At 41.0% G+C, this 24,841-nt stretch overlaps 1 protein-coding gene across 2 annotated transcripts in view; it reads left to right on the top strand.

Moving 5' to 3' along the window:
- The first annotated feature begins 1,192 nt into the window (after positions 1-1,192).
- Positions 1,193-24,841, top strand: part of ablim1b (actin binding LIM protein 1b) — a 65,567-nt gene continuing 41,918 nt past the window's right edge. For both annotated transcript variants that reach the window (XR_013795788.1, XM_079596218.1), the window contains exons 1-2: positions 1,193-1,467; positions 20,785-20,919. Coding sequence is in view for 1 of the 2 variants with exons in the window: in XM_079596218.1 (XP_079452344.1) it covers positions 1,221-1,467; positions 20,785-20,919 (382 nt within the window). In the remaining variant the exon portion in view is untranslated. The remainder of the gene's footprint in view (positions 1,468-20,784; positions 20,920-24,841) is intronic.

The raw sequence follows: 24,841 nt of genomic DNA, 5'->3' as shown, positions 1-24,841 counted from the left end.
AAAGCCACAAATTTGGGGTCAGACTCCCCAAACGCCCCTGTAATTCACATCCTGTTCTCAGTTCAGTGCTGCCATGAACTAAAGTGTGTGTAAATGTGTGTTGTATGCGTTTCTTTGTTGTGTTGTGTGTGTGTGTGTGTGTGTGTGTGTGTGTGTGTGTGTGTGTGTGTGTGTGTGTGTGTGTGTGTGTGTGTGTGTGTGTGTGTGTGTGTGTGTGTGTGTGTGTGTGTGTGTGTGTGTGTGTGTGTGTGTGTGTGTGTGTGTGTGTGTGTGTGTGTTAGAGAGAGAGAGTTAGGAATCATAAACTTTGATTTCAATGTTTGGAACAAACAACTAGCCTATCGCAAACTTTCTGGTGATGCGATCATTTAAATAAATGACCATTGTAACAACCTCAATGACAATTGGCATTTTGATATAACCTTATGGTCTTGCAAAATAATTGGCGCACACATAAACATAGACGTGAGTAAGCGTCTGCGCATCAGACACGGCAACAGGGTTTATGATTCTAAAAGTACCACAGACAAGGTCCCCTTCAGCAGCTTTGGTGACATGCCAGTTTAAATGCGGACAGACGCTTGTTCGGCGTGGGTTTTTGAGCTCGGATGAAGGCATGTTTGGTTAAAGAGGATCTTTATTTTAATAAGAAATGTCAGTTTAATCAAGCCGATGCATTATTGTGTTTTATTTCCTAGTATTTCCAGCATAAGGACGTTGATGCCTTGCCTTGTATTACGTAAAAGACTCAGTGAAAGCCAGTCACCTGATTTGATTTAGATACGATTTAAACTGCAATATACGGCTGCAATGCCAGTCAATGTAAAACTTTACAATCTTTTAGAAGATGCATCCAATCACAGAGGATTAGGCTGTGATGCGTTTGTTTTTGATATTGTAACTTTCATCTGCAGGTTATCTGGTGATAATATCATGACTCGGACTGTCTGATGCAGGTGTTCTTTTTCCTTTTCTAGTGAAGATAAACACTAAAAATACATCGGCCGTAATCTTCTTAAGTAAACCAGGAAGGAGCTCACAGCAGGGGCTCAGTGCTGCTTCACCAACAACACAAATAAACCCTTGCGATCTGGTCGTTTAATCTTGTACCTGGGGTTCAGTTGTTCAACACAACACACTATTGTGTGACCAGCCGATTTTTTATGTTATCTCCTCTCACTTCATTCTGTAGCTCGTCGTAGTGAGCTGAGGGTACCGCCATGCCCAACTTACCCAATCTTAACAGCTTTGGCAAACTGTGCGGCACGAGCCGCAGCGACGACTCTGTGGTCCTGGACCGGGTGAAGCGCAAGAACTCAGTTCGGAGAATGTCCATTATTGAAGATGGGAATGTGGCCGAGGTGCTCTACCTCATTCCCAAACAGTCCATGATGGAGCAGCTGCCCTTTCTTAACCCTAACGAGTATGTCATCCTGGAGAAAATGGCACCTCTTGACATGGGACCCGGTAAGGGAGGATAGAGAGTAGAGATGCTGGATTTATGCTAGACTCATTTGCTATCACAGAACGTATTTCAATTTGCAACTGTCTTTTTATTTTATTTTTATTTTATTAAGATTTTATTTTATCTTGTATTTAGTACAAAATGTAATTAATTTCAAATGAATATATTTATGATTAAATTCATTTTAGTATGTACATGTAATTTTGTTCATGTAATTTTATTTGTCGTGAAAATGTTAAGATAATTTGAAAGATAATCTTAACTTTGGTCTTGGTTGAAATTGAACCTCACTATTTTTCAAGCATAAACAAAAAATACTATATTGGTTAGATTTATTTTATTTTATTTATTCTGTATTTAGTACAACTTAATTTTAGGATGTACATCATTTTATTTGTAGAAAAATTATTTTGTTTTATATATGTTTAAATAACAAGATATATATATATATATATATATATATATATATATATATAAATTCTTTCTTTTTTTTTGCAGTGAAATTATTTAAGATATTTTTGTTGAACTTTAATGGCCAAAAAAAGCCTTTATAGCTTCCAAAGGAATATTTCTGTCAAGGAAAATGTTAGATTGTAGCCGAGCAGAAGTTCCAAGTCCACAAGTGAGATCTGTAGAGGTGCAGAATTTCGGATAGCATATAGCCAAAAAAGTTTGCATATTTGTAAGCAATATAATTGAAGAGATCAACAGAAATGCTGGTATTTGTGTTTATAAGGCAGTGGGATGTGAGGCTAATCTAAAGTCTGAGCTGGATCACAGCACTATCCCGCTGGCAGGATTATGTCTGAAACGCTGGACACATTCCTGACAAATCTTTCCATTAGTCTGCTGTGGTCTCTTTTTATACAATAACTCATCCTTACACCCCGTAAAATGCCCTGCTGGTATTGTAAATGAGTCATAATGTAGATTTCAGTGGGTTTGCCATTGCATCCCAGAGTAGCAAACAAATTACAAATTACTGTCTTTGGATGTCACTTGTGTCTTAGCAAACACATATCATGTGCATTTTCATCTTGAATATGTAATTTAATCTGCAATATGGCTCTAAAATGTTACAACAACATTCTGCAGATGTTTTTGCAACACTTATTTTCTAGAATATTGGCTATATAAATGAGTTATTGTCAGGATGTTCATTGTATGCTTGCATAATGCAGTGATTTCTAGATGATGCTGACATACAGTATGTGGTGATACTGGGTTGTTGTGTGGCTTTTTGGAAGGAAATGTGTGCTGTGCTGTATATTTGGAATAGTTTTGAATTGATCTGAGAGATTGGAGAGGGGTTCCTCATCTGCAGAGATTCAAATGGATGTGTAAGCCTGACTGTTAATGTTTGGCGGTTGTTCTCAGAGAGTGCCGGCTCATGGAAAGAAACCAGTGCATAGTAATTGTGGCTTCACTCAACCAATCAATCATTCACAGCCGAGGCAAGAGAAAGACTGGATCCCCCCTGTGTAGCCCCCCAGGAAGGGGAAATCATATACCCTTTTGCCAAAACCAAAAGTATCATACCGTTATTCCACTGACATTTGCTGCTTTTCCATAGCATTACTGTGCTCCAGCTACATTACATAAATCCAATTGCAATTTGTTGTTCACCTTAAACTGGTGGGAAAAATCATCGAAACACTCTTGTAACCATACAGAAGAGGTTAGGAACCACATAGAAACACGCTACCCCCCCCCCCCCCTCCCCCCCGCCCCCACTCCCCCCAATAACACCGTAGTAGTTTATACACTGTTATTCGCTTTTATTTAATGTCTATAATAGGGTAGGCAATTTTGTAGAGGCTAGCAGTAGCAAGCTAGCTTTGAAAGTATAAAATCCCATTCCATTGCACATATAAATGGATAATAATGGCAGTGCTCTATGTATCCTTGTTGCTTTGGCTCTGTTTCTTCTCTTTTCTCTCACTTGGTGACAAAAGATTCAGCTGTTTTCTTCTTTCTAATGATATAGAATTCAAGTTCCTCTATTTATTCAACACCTGCTGTTTGGGCCGTCCCCATGCTGACACCCAGCAGACACACATCCTCCCCTCATTTAAAATTCAGCTAATCTCCTTTAACCATAGCAACCCATATATGGGTGTTTCTTAAGATATCGACAAATTTGGCTCTGTGGACTAATTGGTCTGCTAACAATGTCAGATTATTATTTTTCACCAACAGGTGCAATTTCTGAATTATCATATCTCAGATTATGTATTGTGTTTGATAACCTTCTCTGGAGGAAATTACAGTTTTGGAAAATATGCCAGTCTTTTGTCTTGATGAGGCTAATTTTGTAGCTAGCATATGTCCTAAATACATACATTTAAATATTGTTTTAACTTTTTATTTTGTATAATTTGACTAAATTACAGTTTTGTTTGGAAATGAACTGAGGGACAGTCATACTTTACACAGTTATTTCACAGTTTGGTTAGATTATTATAGCGTAAAAAATATATATATTTAAATACATTTTTTAGAAAAACTGGGTTTTGGGACAAGAGTAAAATAATAAAATATATATTTAAAAAATAAATACTTTAAATATAATATATATATAAATCGACCTCACGATCTTAAGAGTGCTTGTAGTTTTGTAGTTAGAAACACCCATGCATTTAAATCCAAAGATAAAACACACTACCGTTCAAAAGTTTGGGTTAAGTAACTTAAAAAAAAAGTATAATAATATTTCATTCAGCAAGGACACAAATGAGACAAATACCTTTACAATGTTACACAAGATTTCTATTTCAAATTAATTCAGTTTTTAGTGTCCACCAAAATATTAAGCAGAACAACCATTTTCACCTTTGATAATAATAAGAATTTTTTCTTGATCACCAAATCAGCTTATTAGAATTATTTCTGCATTTTTGATCAAATAAATGCAGCATTACAGACTTCTTTCAAAAACAATAAAACATATTGCTGAGCCCAAAACGTTTGAACGGTAGTGTTACGTCTCAGTCGCATACAACATAGGGAGCTAAATAAATGTATACGTAAACAACTTTTCTGTGAGCACCAAGGCTTCTGGGTAATTTGTCAGAGCAGCCCAATTCTCTCAGTACAGTACATGTTGCCCCTTAGTGACGCCACTGCACCAGTGTGAATATTAATTACGCCTCTCAATAAACTCCCCGATTCAATTGTCGGCCTAGTAATCCTATAATCTACCGGCATGACGTGCGGATAGCCCGAAGAGAGACTGATCCCTCAAAGACCAGCAACTTTGTTTTGTTTCTCGTACCATGTCACCCTTCAGTTCAAAAGTGTTACTGTATTATCTGATAGATACATGGGTCAATGAACAGGCGTTATTTTCCTGCTAATTCATTCACAACAACCAGGTTTGAGGGGTAAAAGCAGCAGTCAGCACTTCACTGAAGTAAACACAGCTCATCAGAGCATGTGATGAACAATGGGAGGGAGACAGTATGTGTGTGTGTGAGAGAGAGCGAGAACAGGAAGGGATAGATATGTGCAGTATATACGAATCACATGTGCCCGTCGTCTATCCCCTCCATCTCTGTTTGAGGAATTTAAGGTGGTGTCTCAGACTGGGAGGGATTACGGCTGTGGAATCTGCATTTGTCACACACGGCAGCTGCAACCTGGTTATTTCAGAAGAGCCAGGGCAGAGTCCACAAACACACACACACATACACACGGTATGCGTGTGTATGAGGGGAGGGGGGGGGGGGGGGGGGGGGGGGCTTGAGAAACGAAGACCAAGCCAGCAGTTGCTGAGCGGCTGCTTAGTTTGAGAGTGCAAGCTCCTTTCTGTCCGTTCCTCTGCTGTCATCTTGCCGTTGCCTTGCTATCTCTCTCTCTCTCTTTCTCTCTCTCGCTCTTTCTTCCGTCGTCTCCTCCTCACGTTTTGGATTCAGTGGGGGAATAAAGCAGGAGAAGCCGAGGAAGATCCTCCTCGTCAGAGCTCCAGCAGACACTGAGGAGCCAATGGTCATGGTGAAGGAGAAAGGTAGCATGGCTTTGCACAGCACTGGGTGGGGACCAGGAGAGAGAGAGCTCATGCAGAGGGAGAAAACCAGGCCAGCGTGTGGGAGATTTGTGTGCATGTTGGATGTAGGGACTAGGGAGGGCAGTTTGGTGTTTTAGAAGGATTGCGGTGTATGAAAAAGAAGGGATCATAGTGGTATTGGTGATAAGCTAGTATCGGAAGGGTTGTTTAATTGGTCGCCCTTTGGCTGTCTTGAGATTATCGGTAACTGTGCTTGGTTGATTTTGCAACAGAAATAATATTCCGCCTAATATTAGTTTGGAAATCTACTGACAATATTGTCAATGGACATTGTGCGTTTTTATTTTATTTTTATTTATATATATATATATAATAAATGTGTAAATTAAGTGTATAAAAAAATGGATAGTGAGCCTTTTCTGTTTATTTTTGTTGTTGTTGTTGTTGTTGTTTTACGAAAATGTGTAAAACTAAATACTGCATGTTATTTAAGTTAATGTTGAGTATATATTTTGTAAATAATACAGTAATGCACATTTCCTATATGTAAACTAAGTGTAACTGAAAGCATTTTATTTCGTTTTCAATATTTTTTATTAATTTTGAGTATACATTGTGTAAATTACTTGTAAAACAATAAATAGTGCACTTTTTAGTTAATTTCGTGTATATATTGTGTACAATTTATTTATTAATTAAACCAGTATTTCCTTTGCATATTAGCCACCCTGCTCTCCAGATATCTGTATATTGGGCGTTGAAAAAAACTCGGTCGACCACAAACTGGTGTAAAAAATTATAACGCTTTTGTTTTTGTATTTGTTTGTTGTTCTAAAGCTTGCAGTTCATTTAACACATGTAATCATAGATTGTAGTGTGTGTGTGTGTGTGTGTGTGTGTGTGTGTGTGTGTGTGTGTGTGTGTGTGTGTGTGTGTGTGTGTGTGTGTGTGTGTGTGTGTGTGTGTGTGTGTGTGTGTGTGTGTGTGTGTCTTGGGTTGGTATTGATGGCAATTACTTTACCTCTAATTCGCTGCTCAGCATGCGGGCTGCACATTGTGCTGTACAAACGTAATGTGTGTTTTTTATTATTCAGAAGACCATTTAATAGACATTTGTGTGTTTAGGTATCACCATTTGTATGATCTGGCACATATTCTAGCATAAAAAATATACAATGAATACTAACTATTCATTGACGCAAGTGCATTAGAATGCATGATGGTAAATGTGTGTGAATATGCATAACTGTCTGACTGGTTTGTGCAGAATTTTTTGCGAATACAAAGTGGGTGGCAGTAACTTCAGAAGTTATCTGATGAGGGAAGCCGCATTATAGCAGGAACATCTGGTGAATCTTAAATGCTTCATTAACATGTTCGCTCAGGACCAAACTGCCTGATTTAAACAATACAGTGAAAACACCCAATACAGGACAGAAAACAGACTGTTATCCAACAAAAGTGACTTCAGATGGCACAGTTTCCCCCAGCGATGTTGTGTAATACTATGTAGGAATTTAGCAGGCTATTGAATTATTTACAGAATGCAGGCAGTGCACAGTGCGTTCCTGTTTGGGATTTCTCAGGAAATGGGGTTGTTTCCCGAAGAAAGCCCTTGTCACGGCTCGGAGACAGAGGTAAAGGGTGTTCCGTGCCAGAGGTGTGCGTGTGTTTTGAAAAGTAGACCATGGTTTAGTAAAAGCTAATAGCGGTCTGCGCAGGATGAGGGAGGGGGAGCGAGGGAAAGAGAGATGAGAACAGAGAGAGACTGAGAGAGAATGAACTCAATAATGCATTTAGCCTATCGCTGTAGCCATGGCAACCGAGCGATGACTGGTTTGTTGCTGAGGCCGTACCCCGTGTGAATCACAGCACAACACACTGCAATCCCACTTCACACACCTGTATTCACACACAAACAAGTGTACGTTGGTGCATTCATACATGCATGTGTAGAGTCTTTTAAACATTTATTCTGTGCCACAAGCTCACAAACAAAACTATAATAGACATAGTAGAACATATTTTAAATAACACATTAATATTATTTAAAATATAATATATACATATTTTTGAATTTAAGCTAATTATTGTACTGTAATAGTAATTATTAAACCATTAAAAACAATAATACATACTATAATACATAATAGATGTGTCTACAGATTCATGTTCTCATTGCATTCACATTGAGACCAGACCTAAATATTATTTAATATTATCCCGCAATATCATTTGAAAATATTGTTTAATAATTTCAATAATATATTAATGTTATTTACATGATTTTAAATGTATTATAAGAATTATTATATGAATTCATTATAATAATTAATAAAATATTAAACTACACAGTTGTATGTTTCTTTTGTAATTTAACCACTGCAGACTTTATTTATCAGAAAAACTGAAGAAGACCTACAATTTTGAGTGTATTCTATTTTCAACTTTCATTAAAGTTGTGGCCAATCTCTGTCTCCACTGTCCCAAAAATACAAATGATCCATTTCCTCCATGCATGCAGCTGAGAAGTATCTGGGCCTGACTTGCAATGAAATCACATTCACACACATACTGTATACAACCAAACTCCTCTCAACATTTGCTTGCATACCCTCAGTCTCTGTACTATCAGCGGTTATATGAGAATGCTCAGTTGGACTCACGTCAAAGGCACATAACTCTGATAACCTTTCCATAAATGGTCAAGGAGAGCTTCACATGATTGTAAATGGGCCCGTTGGTCTAAAAAAATGTGCTATGGTACATTACATAGTTACTCTGTACCAGAGGAATGGATATGCCGTTTTTGTAGACCTGTATTTTAGGACAAGATATTTTAGGATAATGATAGTTTGCCAAAGACAGACAAAAGACATTGCCGACTGTTTCTGACTGCACATATTTATCTCACTACCCATATTAAAGGGCTATAGCTAGTATTCACTGTATGCATAAGCAACATGTTATTATAATATCTGCTACATAGCAGAAGCGAAGCTCCAAAAATAATTTCAGTCTTTTAGCCAATTTTTTTGCCCACAGAGCACATTGATCTTAAATGCTATAAACGTATTTATCGACATAAACTTTGGTAATATAGGCTTTGAAGAAGCTACAGTTTGGGTGCCGTTGTGTGTAAATACCATTTGGATGTAAATGTGATCTACCCCTTCATGCAAATTAGATTTCATTAGATTTCAATCAAGTTTGTATTCATTTTAACTGGTACTTGTCCACTGGTACTTCACGGTGGTCATTTTTATCATTTATAACCATTATTAAAGGAAATACTCAATAGTGTGCAAAAAATCACTTTATTTTCAGTTACACTGCATTCAATGGCAAAAAAGGCATTTAATGTCAGTCAATTATTTTTGTGTCGGTGTGTCCCAACATTTGGTTGGATGAATTTTATGTTCTTTGGAAATAGCCTGAAATTATCCCTTGGCTATTATATATGTACATTACATCAGTCACTGATCTCTGTCTGTACAGATATGCATATCACATTTGCATAAAGTTATGTGTCCTTTGCTTGCATGCTAAGTTAGCTTTAGGAGAGCATGCCACCGAGAATTTATAACTTTAATCCTTAATAATAATAATATCTTAACCTGTCAAAATTTTGAATAAGGTTTATATCCATTAGATATATACTGTCTATCTGTTTTGACGGTTAGCATTGATTTAACATATCAGTTCATTCTTTACCTGGTCCATGTTGTGGTAGAGTGGCTTGAGGGGCTGAGACCCCCTAGTTAGCATGTTATTTGCTTTTTAATTTAATTAAATAAGCAATAAAAATGCCCACCACTGTTGTTGAATCACACATATAAATATATAAGTCTGCTGCAGTCTTTGTTTTGCTTATTTAATTTCAGGTAAAATAATTTAATTCAGTCTAAGGGGATTGATTCCCATGCACATAACCCAAAGGCCCAGTATATGACACATTGCTGACTGAAACTATGAGATTATATATTAGGATATATATATCGATCTTCATCAGATTCAGCAAAGGTTTCCACAGCTAAAATATGATGAATAATACTGATAATATTGCACTAGAGCAATACATGATACCTGGCAAAATGTACTAATTTCAATCATTGTGCAGTGACACTTTCTAAGGCATACACTACCTTTTAAAAGTTTGGGGTCAGTAAGACTTAAAAAAAAAAAAAACGTTTGTTTAGCAAGAACGTATTAAATTGACCAAAAGTGACAGTAAAGACATTTCTAATGTTACAAAATATTTCTATTTCAAATAAATGTTGTTCTTTTGAACTTTCTATTCATTAAAGTATTCTTAAATATATATATATATATCATGATTTCCACAAAGATATGAAGTTTTGTTTTCAACTGTGAAGTTTCTCGAGCACCTAATCAGCATAAAAGAATGATTTCTGAAGGATCATGTGACACTGAAGACTGGAGTAATGATGCTGAAAATTCACAGAAATCAATTACTCTTTGAAATAAATTAAAATAGAAAACAGTTCTTTAATAATAACATATTATCAAAATATTAAATAATATTTCTCAAAATTACTGTTTTTACTGTATTTTTGATCAAATAAATGCAGCCTTTTTGAACATAAGAGACACATAAGAAACCATCTCACCAACCTAAACTTTTGAACAGAAGTGAATTTTGTTTTAAACACTTCCATAAAAACAAACTGACTATAGTATGTATTTCTCGGTCCTAGAGAATGGGGTGCACATGCATTAGGAAATCTGTTCTATGTCTATATATTGTAAAATGAATTTATGGCAGTAGTCATTGGAGACAATATTCATCAGGTGCTGGCAACACTGTTTCGTTTTCTTGCCCCTCCTCTTGGCCACAGACCCTGTTTGTGAGGCTGGACGTGGGCCAGCAATGTGAGGGCTGGCATGACGATGACTGGAGGGGAGCCAGATGCTCATCACAATACAAATATAATATCAATCTAATACAAAATGATTGTGAGGAATGAGTATTTCACCTTGAATGCATTACCTGTAGCCAATAGCAATCGTCTGTCTAAAACAAGCTCGCTTTAGTATCCAACCCTGACATATGCGGATTGACCGGTCGTTTGTACTTGGCCAAAGCACAGAAGGTCATCAGGAGTCAGCGTATTGAGTTGAGAGGTGAGCTAATACTGCGATTAGTGCAGGGTTTGTCTTAAGGTTAAACTCAAAAGTCCTAAAAGTAGAGGTGAAACAGTCTCTCAGATGAAAAGAGGTTTAGACCTTTATAGTCTGACTTGTAGGAGGAATGTATCAGTCTGTGTGGTTTGAAAATGGCTACTGGAGGCAGTGGTGAGGAGTAAAACATTGACTCACACGATTCACACACAAACACACACTCATTCTGAGTCAGAACGCCAGTTCAGCTCAAAAAACCCTTTTGCCTCAGGACTGAATAACCCTATCCAGTTACACAGCCTGGAATAATTCAGTGTTTAACTCTACTTAACACCATCATAAGCTTTCTAAATGTGTTCATATGTATCTGTGTGCATTAATGGACAGATACATTAAATCACTGTGGTTCAGTGTTTTCATTAGGTTTTGCACAGTACTATGGTATGACAGAATATACCATGTCAGATTTTGTTATACTGTGGTAGAAATATCTGCCGCCATGTCATAACTTACTGTACTAAATAATATAATATTATTTTGATGTAGATATCTGCTATTGTACACGGACTTTGAATGTGGCTCATCCAATCACACACCAATCAGAATTAAGAATCAGTACTGCCTGTTTTTAATAATATTAGTTTTACTGTTTTGATTATTACATAATTTGAAGCTGTTTATTGGATAGACACCACTGTTATCATAAGTTTGGGTTTAGTAAGGTTAACAATAATAATAATCAAGCGTAGCGTTCTGGCAGGTCACGTTAGTCAAGCTCGAATCAGCTGATCCACATCTACCTATAGGAATGCGACGCCTATCACCGTATACATATATAAGCTCCTTCAGTATTAATTTAACAGCAGCCATCGCGTTTCTCAGGAGCGAATTACCCTCCTCCATCCCCAGCTCCTCCTCTCGCCCAGTCAGGATTTGGCATTCTGATTCCCCTTGAATCAGAATCAATTCTCGAATTATGGTGTACTTTAAAATCTTGAATTAAATATATTTGCATACATTCATGTTGGTTCTGATCCGGTTCTTTACTCTAAGGGGGGTTATTGCTGCTCTGCCTGCTCTTACCCACGCTAGGCTGCATGGATGCGCAGGGAGTTCTCGCCCAGAACGGAACCATACCGCCAATCCAAACTATGCTAATTGTCAATCATATTACGATAGTGTTCCTGACAGAAATAATAGTACTTTTATTCATCAAGGACATGCTAACTTGATCAAAAGTGACAGGAACGACTTTTACATTGTTATAAAAGCTGTTCTTTAGTACTCTCTATTTATCAAAGAATCCTGAAAAATATTTTAATCAGCACTGTTGAACTGTATAAAACATAATAATAAGAGATATTTCTTGAGCACTAAAATTAAGTTATAATGATTTCTGAAGGGTCATGTGACACTATAGACTGGAATAATGGTTGCTGAAAATTCAGCGCTGTCACCACAGGAATAAATTACATTTAAAAAATATTTTAAAAAAGAAAAAAAAATATTGGATATTTATTTGTGCATTCAGATTACATTTGTGGTCAAGTTCATCTTTTAAAAACACTAATCATGTAGTAACAGTAAATGTAATCTTTAACAAATCTAAAAATGAATATCACTTTTTTTACTGTACAATGTACATTGCAATGCTGTGATGTCTAGGTGTACTTATAGCGTGCCATGAGGGTAATATAAGATTTTTTATCTGATCCATAAAATAACGAGCCAATCACATTTCTGTGTACTGTTTTTTTTTAAATATATATATATACACTATATATTGCATGTAACAGTTTATGCAAGGATGGTTTTGTTGACAATTTACATATTAATAAGTCTTGCACATGTTTCATGAATGAGGCTCCTCGTGTGTGTGTTTCAGGATGCCTCAGTGTTTAGCTGTGCTGTTCTTCACCACCTGCCTACATTCCCTCACATCTGCGTGGAGCGTGACAGTAGTGGTAGCAGACTCTGCCTTTGGCTGAAAGCAGAGAACACATACTGTAGCAGAGTCCAAATGTGCCTTTTGTGTGTCTGCTTAATATAGCTACAGTGTGAGCTGTTGTATTAGTTACAGCATATGTTAGGAAACTCTCCTAGTTTAGTCCATCTGCATGATTGAAACAAGACAGTACATTGTTGGCTTGGCGTTGTCTGTTGACATTGCGGCTTCACTCTGGGGTTCCACCGTATAAGCTCCCGGTGTTATACTGTTGCCGCCCTGGTAGAGCTGGTTACTATAGCAACAGCTGTCTCGGGTTGGGGGGGCTAGTTTAAGACAAAATCCTGTGCTTCAGTTTCGAGGGCCGGTAGGAACATTCTTGAGCACAAAACCCTGGCAGAATCTTGTCGTTACTGATTAGTTGCTTGCTCACCAACTCGTCCAGACAAAGGGGACATTTTTGTCATGCATGGCAACTTCAGCAGAGAGATAATAAGGGACGCCATCCATTTCTTTACTTTATGCCACATATCAGGGCTCCATACTGTGATTAAAATTACCACAAATGTCAGTAATGTTTTGTGTGCGTTTTTTATTATCACATTTTATTATTTTTTAAGGTCACTCTTCTGCCAGAACTAGACATGTATATGGGCTTCACCGGAAGCCAGTGATTATAGTTTATAAAGTTATAGATATGGATATTTTTCTTACAAAAACACATCTCTTCGCTTCAGAAGGCCTTTATTAATTCCATGGAGCTGTATATGGATTACTTTTATGATGGATGGATGTGCTTCTTTGAGCTTCAAAATCTCAGTTACTATTCACTCACATTATAAAGCTCGGAAGAGCCAGGATATTTTTTTAATATAACTCGGATTGTGTTTGTTTGAAAGAAGAAAGTCATATATACACCTAGGATGGCTTGAGGGTGATAAAATTATAGGATATATTTTTACAGTTTGTATGTTACATTTGTTTTTAAAAAGACTCAGCAGAGTGACGTCACATCACGTCCGTAGAATATTTTGTGTGTCCAAAGTCTAGTGCGGCCGCGGCTTTAGAGTGTGCAGTTGTGTTTTTTGCGGAAACCACATGCCTTGATGTCAGATTCATGATCAAATTACTCTTAGGAATGCTACTTTTTAACGTAAGTTCGCTTGTGATTTAACGATTTGAATTAGACTCACTCATTCATTTTTCTGTTATGTCTGATTCAAAATTAACTGGAAACCATTGCAAGATTTAAATAATTCTATTGACCAACTGGTTGTACATATGATGTCTATATAAACGTACATGGGAATAATAACAAAAATTCATAATAGAAATATGATATGAATTTTATATATAATATACAACACTTCTCATAGAAAGTCCCCAAAGTGGTTTAGCTTGTGGAGACACTTTTGTGTGGCAATATTATGTACGTTTATGGCCTGATAAAGAGTGGCGAGTTACGGTGGGAGGGAGATTCTTTCCTGTTAATCTTGCTCAAGCCTTTCAAGTGGCCAGCGATTAGATTAGAGAGGCATGCGTTAACTCTCCAATAGGGAAAGAGTGATATAAAGTGGAGAGGTGTCATTCTGGAGAGAGAGGAAAGAGTATGGGCTCCTGTGATTTTAAGAGTAGTAGTAAATGTCTGAAGGAGCAGGGATAGCGTGAGTGAGGGGAAATATTCATAGTCACGCTAATGAGAAACCACTCTGAAAGGTTCAGAGATCTTTTCGTTCAAATTAACTTGCCGCCAGGTTTAGAACAGCAGCTTTGAGTGGACAACTTCTTGGCCTGATGACCTTGAACAAATATGCTACAGTGAGGCCGTGAAACAGCACATAAACACAGAGATTCTGAAGAAAACCAATTGAAGTATTGTGAGTTTTAGCACACAGCTCACTCATTTCTGACTGTGTGTGGGACGTGTGCTCTCCTTCAGGGCATGTAATTATCAAGATTATAAACAACTAAAGAGTGTACTTGATTGTTTTAATGTTGTCACAGTGTCTGGTGGTTCCCTGGGTTTAACATTAGAGGTCTCAGTTTTCACGGTGTCTAGGCATTTTCACTACACTTCCCATAATCCTGTCTGTCACTGATTGTACATTTCCTTCAGCTGTCTCTCGTCACCTCGTTAGTACTTGTGTATATATACCCTGTCAGTTTCAGTGTTTGTCACGGAGTCCTTGTTTAATGTCCCCACACTTCCGTTCCTGTTACTTGTTCTTGTCTTGTCGGATTGATTTACTGGATTTTGACCATTTGCCTGGCTGGATTGTGAGTACGGATTTCCCTAATAAACTGCTTTTGGATCTTACCTTTTCCTGTGTGTGTCGTGACAGAAGGACTCCGTCACATTAAAGATCCAGCATTATGGGGTTTCGTATCTCTTCCCCCAAGACGGAGAAGGAGAGGAGGGGACGAGTCCAAGATTTGATGGCCCTACGCCAGCAGGGCCAGACGGTGGATTGTCTGGCTCAGACTTTTTGGACACTCTCTAGAGGTATGGACTACAATGAGGCAGCATTGAAGGATTTATTCAATGTCTGTCTGGATGACCCTTTGCCTCAGTGGGAATTGAAGGGGCTGGAAATTCTGGACTTTTGGGGGTTCACAGATTATCTTCGTCATCGTAGTCAGTGGGATATGCCTGCGTCTCCTGATGGGAGGACTGACCCTGCACCTGTGTTCCCGGACAGGATGTCCATCGCCGAGCCAATGTCTCCGTCGGCCGCGGAGCGTGGCCCATCGCAGATCGCACCATCAGCCAGCACAATCACTCCCATTGGAACCATCCAAGGGTGGAATGGACTGGTGTCCAAGCTGGCCCATCAGCCACTGAGATCAGTCCGAGCAGCCTATAGTCTGAGATTTTCACAAGTCTCAGTGCTATCTATTTCCCAGACCGCCAGGCCAGAATCTCCCTCCGCTGAGACTGCTGAGCTAGAGCCTGAGCTTCACGTCACGCCTGCCGAGCCTGAGCCGGTGCCCGTGTCTGTTCCAGTCCCTGAGTCGGAGCCAGTGTCTGCTGTTCCTGAGTCGGAGCCAGTGTCTGCTGTTCCTGAGTCGGAGCCAGTGTCTGCTGTTCCTGAGTCGGAGCCAGTGTCTGCTGTTCCTGAGTCGGAGCCAGTGTCTGCTGTTCCTGAGTCGGAGCCAGTGTCTGCTGTTCCTGAGTCGGAGCCAGTGTCTGCTGTTCCTGAGTCGGAGCCAGTGTCTGCTGTTCCTGAGTCGGAGCCAGTGTCAGTGTCTGCTGTTCCTGAGTCGGAGCCAGTGTCTGCTGTTCCTGAGTCGGAGCCAGTGTCTGCTGTTCCTGAGTCGGAGCCAGTGTCTGCTGTTCCTGAGTCGGAGCCAGTGTCTGCTGTTCCTGAGTCGGAGCCAGTGTCTGCTGTTCCTGAGTCGGAGCCAGTGTCTGCTGTTCCTGAGTCGGAGCCAGTGTCTGCTGTTCCTGAGTCGGAGCCAGTGTCTGCTGTTCCGATTTCGGTGGTCCGGAGACGGAGGAGGAGAAGGAGAGGAGCCTCTTCATCGGGTCGTCTGGTGGGTTCTAACCCAGAGACCAGCCCGGAGGTAACTGCCATCCTTGCCGCGCCGCCCAAGCTGCTCGCCCTGCCGGCCCCGCCCGAGCTGCTCGCCCTGCCGGCCCCGCCCGAGCTGCTCGCCCTGCCGGCCCCGCCCGAGCTGCTCGCCCTGCCGGCCCCGCCCGAGCTGCTCGCCCTGCCGGCCCCGCCCGAGCTGCTCGCCCTGCCGGCCCCGCCCGAGCTGCTCGCCCTGCCGGCCCCGCCCGAGCTGCTCGCCTTGCCGGGACCGTCCCAGTTACTCGCCCTGGTTCCTGAGCCGGTGTCTGAGCCGCTGTCTGTTGCAGTTCCTGAGCCGGTGGTGTCTGTTGCAGTTCCTGAGCCGGTGGTGTCTGTTGCAGTTCCTGAGCCGGTGGTGTCTGTTGCAGTTCCTGAGCCGGTGGTGTCTGTTGCAGTTCCTGAGCCGGTGGTGTCTGTTGCAGTTCCTGAGCCGGTGGTGTCTGTTGCAGTTCCTGAGCCGGTGGTGTCTGTTGCAGTTCCTGAGCCGGTGGTGTCTGTTGCAGTTCCTGAGCCGGTGGTGTCTGTTGCAGTTCCTGAGCCGGTGGTGACTGTTGCAGTTCCTGAGCCGGTGGTGTCTGTTGCAGTTCCTGAGCCGCTGTCTGTTGCAGTTCCTGAGCCGGTGGTGTCTGTTGCAGTTCCTGAGCCGGTGGTGACTGTTGCAGTTCCTGAGCCGGTGGTGTCTGTTGCAGTTCCTGTTCCAGTTCCTGAGCCAGGGTCTGTCCCTGTCCCGCCTTGGTCTTCACCGCCATGGCCGCCCGAGTGGTCGTCTTCACCCTGGTCGTCTCCGCCGTGGCCGCCCGAGGGGTCTTCACCGCCGTGGCCGCCCGAGGGGTCTTCACCGCCGTGGCCGCCCGAGGGGTCTTCACCGCCGTGGCCGCCCGAGGGGTCTTCACCGCCGTGGCCGCCCGAGGGGTCTTCACCGCCGTGGCCGCCCGAGGGGTCTTCACCGCCGTGGCCGCCCGAGGGGTCTTCACCGCCGTGGCCGCCCGAGGGGTCTTCACCGCCGTGGCCGCCCGAGGGGTCTTCACCGCCCTGGCCGCCCGAGGGGTCTTCACCGCCCTGGCCGCCCGAGGGGTCTTCACCGCCCTGGCCGCCCGAGGGGTCTTCACCGCCCTGGCCGCCCGAGGGGTCTTCACCGCCCTGGCCGCCCGAGGGGTCTTCACCGCCCTGGCCGCCCGAGGGGTCTTCACCGCCCTGGCCGCCCGATGGACTGTCTGCTTCGCCCTGGCCGCCCGATGGACTGTCTGCTTCGCCCTGGCCGCCCGATGGATTGTCTGCTTCGCCCTGGCCGCCGCTTAAGCCGTTCCCCCTTGTTCCTGTTCCCCTCCATGGACCTGGCCCCCCATCCCACCCCCTGATCCTCCGCCTTTCCACCTCCCGCCTGGACTCTTGTTTTGTTTGTTTCTTGTGGTCTTGGAGCGTCTGGTAGCCGCTCCGTAGAGGGGAGGTTATGTCACAGTGTCTGGTGGTTCCCTGGGTTTAACATTAGAGGTCTCAGTTTTCACGGTGTCTAGGCATTTTCACTACACTTCCCATAATCCTGTCTGTCACTGATTGTACATTTCCTTCAGCTGTCTCTCGTCACCTCGTTAGTACTTGTGTATATATACCCTGTCAGTTTCAGTGTTTGTCACGGAGTCCTTGTTTAATGTCCCCACACTTCCGTTCCTGTTACTTGTTCTTGTCTTGTCGGATTGATTTACTGGATTTTGACCATTTGCCTGGCTGGATTGTGAGTACGGATTTCCCTAATAAACTGCTTTTGGATCTTACCTTTTCCTGTGTGTGTCGTGACAAATGTCTGTTTGGTGTTTGTTTTAAAGGAATAGTGCGGTTTTTGGCGGTTGTGTCCGCAGGCTAACATGTCAAAAGTTAGTTAACAGCGAAGCACAAATGACTCATGACCTTCATTATGCAACTGTTCCGACTCTAAATGACACTTGTGATGAGCAGTACAGAAATGTAAACAACATGACTCGTGCGAGAGAGTGCGAGCACCTCTCCGTGTGGCTGTGATAACCACTGCGTGGCAGCCAGCTTGTCCTACAGATCACTCCAAAAAAACCTCCAAACACCTACTAACACTCCTCTCACACCCACTCACTGTGTGATAGCACCCGAAATGCGGGCATTGGCCCGTTGAAACACTTTCTGGCCAGTTGCAAGCATTATGAAATGCTGCCTAGTTGAGGTTCAGCCTCATGTTTATTAGTTTGTGCATCTACATGCATGTTTATTGCTTTTTAATGAAAGTCAACTAGGGAAATTGCAGCAGGGCTTATATGTAGGAACAGTGCAGCCAATTATCAAAACAATTAAGGTTTCAGTTTTTTATAACAGTGCCATTTGCTTTGTGAAATGTAGTTAGACATTACAAAATGTTTAAACTGTTGCCATTTTAATAATGATTTAATTATTATACTCTTAGAGGTTATCAAAATTTTTCAGAATATCTTCTTTTGTGTTCTGCAGAAGAAAGAAAGTCATACCAGTTTGAAATGACATGAAAGTGATTAAATGATGACAGAGTTTTAATTTTTGGATGAACTATACCTTACCCTGTACCTATTTTCTAAACATTTATAGCTTTTTTTTTTCACTTGTATGTCAGTCAATCTTCTCGCACTGATAACTACAGTAATTGGTTCCCTTTTGAGGGAACTCCATGCTGCGTTGTGATTGTGTCTGAAGCAGGTGTGCAACTATTTCAGTCCTGGTCCATGAGGTGTGTGGAGGTCCTGGATTAAGCCATTCTGCTCTCGCGTCTATAGCCCCACGATTTCCAACTATTCAAACTATGCAACTGATCGTGGGGATGAAGGATCATGGCTATGGGACGATGCCCAGGGTTGAAGAGACGCTGGCATGCTATCTCTCCTCTGAGGCTGCATTGTCCCTCAAGACCCCCACCAAGCCCTGTAGAACAACATCATCTTTGGTGGGCAAGGCTTATATACCAGCGGGTCAGGCAGGTGCATGCCTGCTCACTATACTCTTGGCATACCAGGCTGACCTGCTTAGGGACCTGGATAAAGATGAGGGGGTCGGGCCCAACGTGAATAAAAATCTGCAACCTTTCGGGGATTAAAGAGAAAGAGAAATTGTTTCTCCTGGATGCTCCCCTGTCTCATCCTGCCCTAGAGAGTTCAGAGTGTGTAAATGATCACCCTTATAATTAGCTATACTTTTTTCAGGTGTGCTAGAATATAATATAATTTACAGGGAATGGAATAAAAGAGTTAGGTTATTGTCAAATAAATATAAGTGACATTGCACATATTTATCATTGCACAGTGGGGGGGGGGGGAGAACATTTAATTGTTCATAGGGTAGATTAATGGGGGAAGAAACTTTTCTTGTGCCTGGCTGTTCTAGTGCTCAGTGCTCTGTAGCGTCGGCCGGACGGCAACAGTTCAAAAAGAAAGTGACTTGGATGAGAGGGATCCAGACTCTTCTGAGCCCTTTTCCTCACTCTGGATGTATACAGTTCTTGGAGGGTAGGGCAGGGGGAGCACCAATAATCCTCTCAGCAGTCCGAACCGTCCTCTGTAGTCTTTTGATGTCTGAGTTTGTAGCTGAGCCAAACCAGACAGTTATGGAAGTGCAGAGGACAGACTTAATGACTGCAGAGTAGAACTGCATCAGCAGCACCTGTGGCAGATTGAACTTCTTCAGCTGGCGAAGTACAACCCCTGCTAGGCCCCTTTTTTTGCCAAAGAGCAAATATGATTGTCCCTACTTCAGGTCCTGAGAGATGGTGGTGCCCAGGTGTTGGATGAGAATTTCCCCATTCTCACTAATAGTTGCCTATCTGTCAGAAAGCTGGTGATCCACTGACAAATAGAGCTAGGAACAGAGAGCTGGGTTAACTTAGTCTGGAGGAGTGCTGGGATGATGCTCTTGAAGGCCGAGGTCCACAAACAGGATCCTCGCAAGCCAAGTCCTTGGTTTGTCCAGATGTTGCAGGTTATAATGCAGTTCCTATAATGGGTCCTGTATTGTCCTGTAATGTAACTGGTAGGCTAACACCAATCTTTCAAATTACTTCATGACCTCAGACGTGAGAGTGACAGGTCTGTAGTCATTTAGTCCATGATGGGCTGATGGTGGAGCGTTTGAAGCAGGAAGGGACTTTGCACAACTCCAGCGATCTGCTGAAGATCTGTGAGAAGATGAAGGCCAGCTGGACAGCACAGGTTTTTAGACAGGCTGGTGAGACACCATCTGGGCCTGGTGATATTTACATTTATAATGTATTTATCATTGTTAATGCATTAACTAATGTTAACAAATGAGACCTCATTGTAAAGCGTTAAAATGGTCTGTTTGTGATGGAGTTTTGTCAACTTATTCTAAGATTAGCATTAGCATTTACAGATTTGTTGAATGTTTATGTGAATCCATCACTGGCCAGTTTTCAGTCATGATCAAATTACTAGTTATTTTTTTAGTAAAGTTGTAAGTTGTACTAGGTTTTATTGTCTTTTAGTTAGCCATACATCAGTTGTTTATATACTTGCTAATGTCGGTTGTGATGTTATTGTTTTGGGTTTGAAACTCATTATATGACATAATACTATCCTCTTTATCAGCATCGTCTGCTTTATATAAAAGGGAGGCCTTTGCTAACCTATGTCTCTGTGTTCCTTAACAGTGGCCCATCCTCAGGAATCGCACCATCCACCAGGAAAACTGGTTATCCAGTGCTATAAGTGTGGGGAGCCATGCAAGGGAGAGGTTCTCCGGGTGCAATCCAAGCACTTCCATATAAAATGTTTCACATGCAAAGGTAAGATTTATTTACCACTCATTGGCATGTTAATCTGTTTAAAAATAATGTGAAATCTTTTGTTGGCTCATTTCTCAAGTCAAGAATAACTGTGAGTATAGTAGCATCAAATTCCTTTTAGCCGGAGTGTTATTAAGGAAAGTAATGTAATTACATTTAGACATTGCTTCATCCCAGTCAAATATGTGACCAAAGGATAGATGAACAAAGCTGGCTCTGATAAGGCAGATGGCTGTGGGGTTGAATAAAGAGGAACTCAGAACTATATTACCCGATGAATGAAACCAAAGTTAGTCCAAAGCTGTATCACTACCACGGTAATTTGATTAAATGGGCCTCTCACTCTTTACCCAGTCTTCTGTGGTCTTCTTTGTTTATACCTGCTTTACTGACATGATTTGGCAGGAATGATGGAAAATCTGTGACTGAACTTCTTGGTGAGTCCTGCTTGAAACGATAGGCAGACGGTGTTGTCAAGAAGTAGATATAGTTTGTCATCACACTTTCTTTTTGGTCTGTTATGGTTGAAGTTCTGACCCTCTTTATTCAGTTCAGTTGTGTGTGGTTCTCTGTCTAAAAGCTTATTTTCATTCTTCGCGCTCTATATGGATTGACCCTCAGGTCGTATAACAGAATGTGAGGTTTATGTGGTGGCGTGTTGCCAGTCTCAAAGAGCAGACAACTCATTTCCTCCTGGAAACCACACAGAGAGCTCAATCACTCAATATGCCTTTGCTCACGTGGAAGACAGCACTCAATGTACCAAAGAATAACGGTCAGTTTCTGAATTCCTGATTAATGTGCAGCACTTCAATATGTGTAACTACTATGTTGATAGATAACTGTCTTCAGCTGTTTGAATGTCATTGCCATGGCAACCATAATACCAGGTGTCTGTGTCTGGCTGTAAAAACACTGTATGAGGGGTCTTGACAGTAATTGTCAGTGCATCCATAAGCTCCTGCAGCTTTGAAAAGCTCTCTGAAGCTGAGGTCTCTCCAGGTTTTCTTCTTTAATCTCACCTGAGCAATTCACTTCACCTGTAGTCCCGCATTAGTCACTAATCGTAGACGCCGCATTAGTCTCCTAAAACAAGGGCTGTGTCCGAAATTGGCCCCTATACCCTTAAATAGGGATCTATTTGAGGGGACAGCCATTTGTAGTGGTGTCCGAAACCATAGTGGGCATCATCGAGTTCACTCATTCAATCCCATAATGCACCGTAATAACGAGTGTAAAACTGATGTACACTCAACAGCTAGAGAATACCCATAATACTATGTGACAATTGCGCTGAATGAATTCACTCACTCGTTTTCATTCACTCTTTCTATATTAATGGAGTAATGTAGGGAATAGTGAATGAGGGTATAGTGGGAGATTTTGAACACAGCCTTTCTTTCTTTCTTTCTTTTTCAATTACAGTAGCTTTTAAGGATAATTTAGCTTTTATTTTAAGAACAAATCAGTGATTTAGACAGAATAATCTCTGTCTTTTACATTCTCTCGAGTACCTTGTGAGATCAGCGCCACAGTGAAATATGATGAGCATATGAGCAGAAACTTACATCATTACTATAGCAACTAAAAGCAGAGACATTGGATATTGGTGACCCTGTCTGAACAAACAGATCAGATTTCCTCACTTGCAAAATGACAGTGCAGACATTAAGTCCTGAAGATTGGATTTTTAAAAAAAATCTGATTTGTATGCATTTTCTATGCAAGTATATGAATCATCACAAGAATTCATTTAAAAGCACAGATGGACAGATGGAATAAAAAAGGGGCCCAGTGTTAATTCACACAAACATCTGTCACATGGTATTTCACTTGTATGGTATTATTTGAAGAACAATGGGAGGTCTAAAATCTGTCATTGAAAATATGGGATTCAGAATCTCGTTTAAACCTAATTTTGTAGATAGAAAAGTTTAGCATTTTGGACTTGGATAAATGTAAACAAAGAAACTTATGTAAAATGAATAAGAAATTAGATTCTGCACTATTTTTAGGTCACTAATCAAATAATCAAATTCGTGATAAAGATCAGGTGACTTTGCTTGTGCGGTCAGATGTTCTTGCTATTAAACTCAAGATCCTCAAATCATGCTGGAGAACACGATCATCCGATTTTACACATACTTGTGGAGTTCAAGCAGCTCGAGTGCTGCTGTCATTGAAGCAAAAGATGGACAAACTAAATACATTCTGAAATTCCTGTTGATTGTTTCATTCAACTTTTCACTCAAACTGATGCTAATATAGTAGACTCATTTGCCATACCAGTAAATGTTTTTGCAGTAAAATGCAATAAAGAAACATTTTCACAAATGGTCTCAGACTTTTGGGCAACACTGTACATTTTGAGTACCATGTGACTATCATGCCGTATGACTATTGTAATCATTCATCACCATTATACAGTACATACTCAAAGTGTCATCACATAATTTTTAAGTTTTCCTGAATAGATAATGAGTCGTATTAATCCCTAATCTTTCCTAGATTGTCAAATATAGAACAAGACTTTTACATTTACAGTAATGTTTCATTTGTTAACAGTAGTTAACTATATTAGTTAACATGAACTAAGAACGAACAATACTTCTACAGAATTTATGAATGCTAATCTCATCATTTTTACGATTCAATCTTAATATTAGTTAATGTGAGCTAACATGAATAAAGGTTAATACATGCTGAAAAATGTACTTCTCATTGTTAGATTATGTTAGTCGATGGATTAACAGTAATACGTTCTATATTAGTCTTTACTAGCAATGTAGTTCTTAAAAACAGAAGAGGGCAGCACAAGGGCTCAGGTTAAGCAGGCCAGTGACTTGTCCACTTACAAGGAATCCATAATCTAATGGATATCCTGTCTTGAATCAGTTCCTTTCCTAGAAAGCGGGATTCAGACTGTTGCATACAGTGCCTTTCTCTGTGGACACCTGGCAGGAGTGCTTCTGCTGGGGTGACCTGCCAATACCTGAACTCTGACAATAGAAGATGCAGTGGCTTTACAGCTCGGTTGTAAGCTAATGAGCCTTGCTTTGCTCTATTAGTTTCATTTGTTCTCTTTAAGCAGGCTCACTTAAACCATTACAGTGAGCATGTGCAGTCAACATATACTGCTCCGCTCCCCCCCTCTTTTCTCTTCGGTGATCACTTTATATTCCTCTCCATGTCTCACACTGTCTTTCTGCACATTCTCCCTCCCTCTCCTTCTCTCGCTCAGCTCTGTGTGTGAATGCTGTGTCAGTCAGAGAGCCTGTGTGTGCTATTTCAGGCATAGTCTCCAGGAGCTGTTAAAGCGCTGCAATGCTGGAAATAGCTCTGCTGATCCCCATTGGGAGGATAAGACGGCAGAGGAGGGGTCCGCACACACCTCTTTAGAGACCGCCAGTCTGTCTGTGAACATGTGTGCTTGTGTGTGTGTGTGTGTGTGTGTGCCAGTCACTCCACAGCTGTGGGTTTGCATTAATGAGGAGTGGCAGACGCCCCTCGGGGGTCAAGGGTTACGTGCCTAAACATGTCATTTCAGGATGTCATTCTCACAGCCAAGAAGATGATGTCACTGGCTGACCTCAACGCAACTGATTCGATTTATGCATTTGAGCATTTTATTTATGCTTTGATGAAGTTACTGCTGGTTTTATTGCTCTCGGTTTATGAGTTTTTCTCTGCGAGAACCAGATCATGTAAAATTGTTCCTATTGAATTGGAGGAAAGTGAATCACTAATTCCGTGGATGCAGTTAAAGAAATGAGTAAGCAGAATTGAAAGTCTAATGCTAAAGGAAAATTTTAGATTCATCAATAAAAGTCTAAGTATAAGAGTGGCAATACAAATATCACACTATTTCAAATAGTATTTTTTTCTGTTGTATTTGTAGTATTTAAAGAGTAAGATGCAATTT

Source organism: Phoxinus phoxinus, assembly GCF_949152265.1.
Source record: "Phoxinus phoxinus genome assembly, chromosome: 21".
NCBI lineage: Eukaryota > Metazoa > Chordata > Actinopteri > Cypriniformes > Leuciscidae > Phoxinus > Phoxinus phoxinus.
Note: the sequence above shows the minus strand (reverse complement) of the source record. Positions and strands in the feature narration are given on the sequence as shown.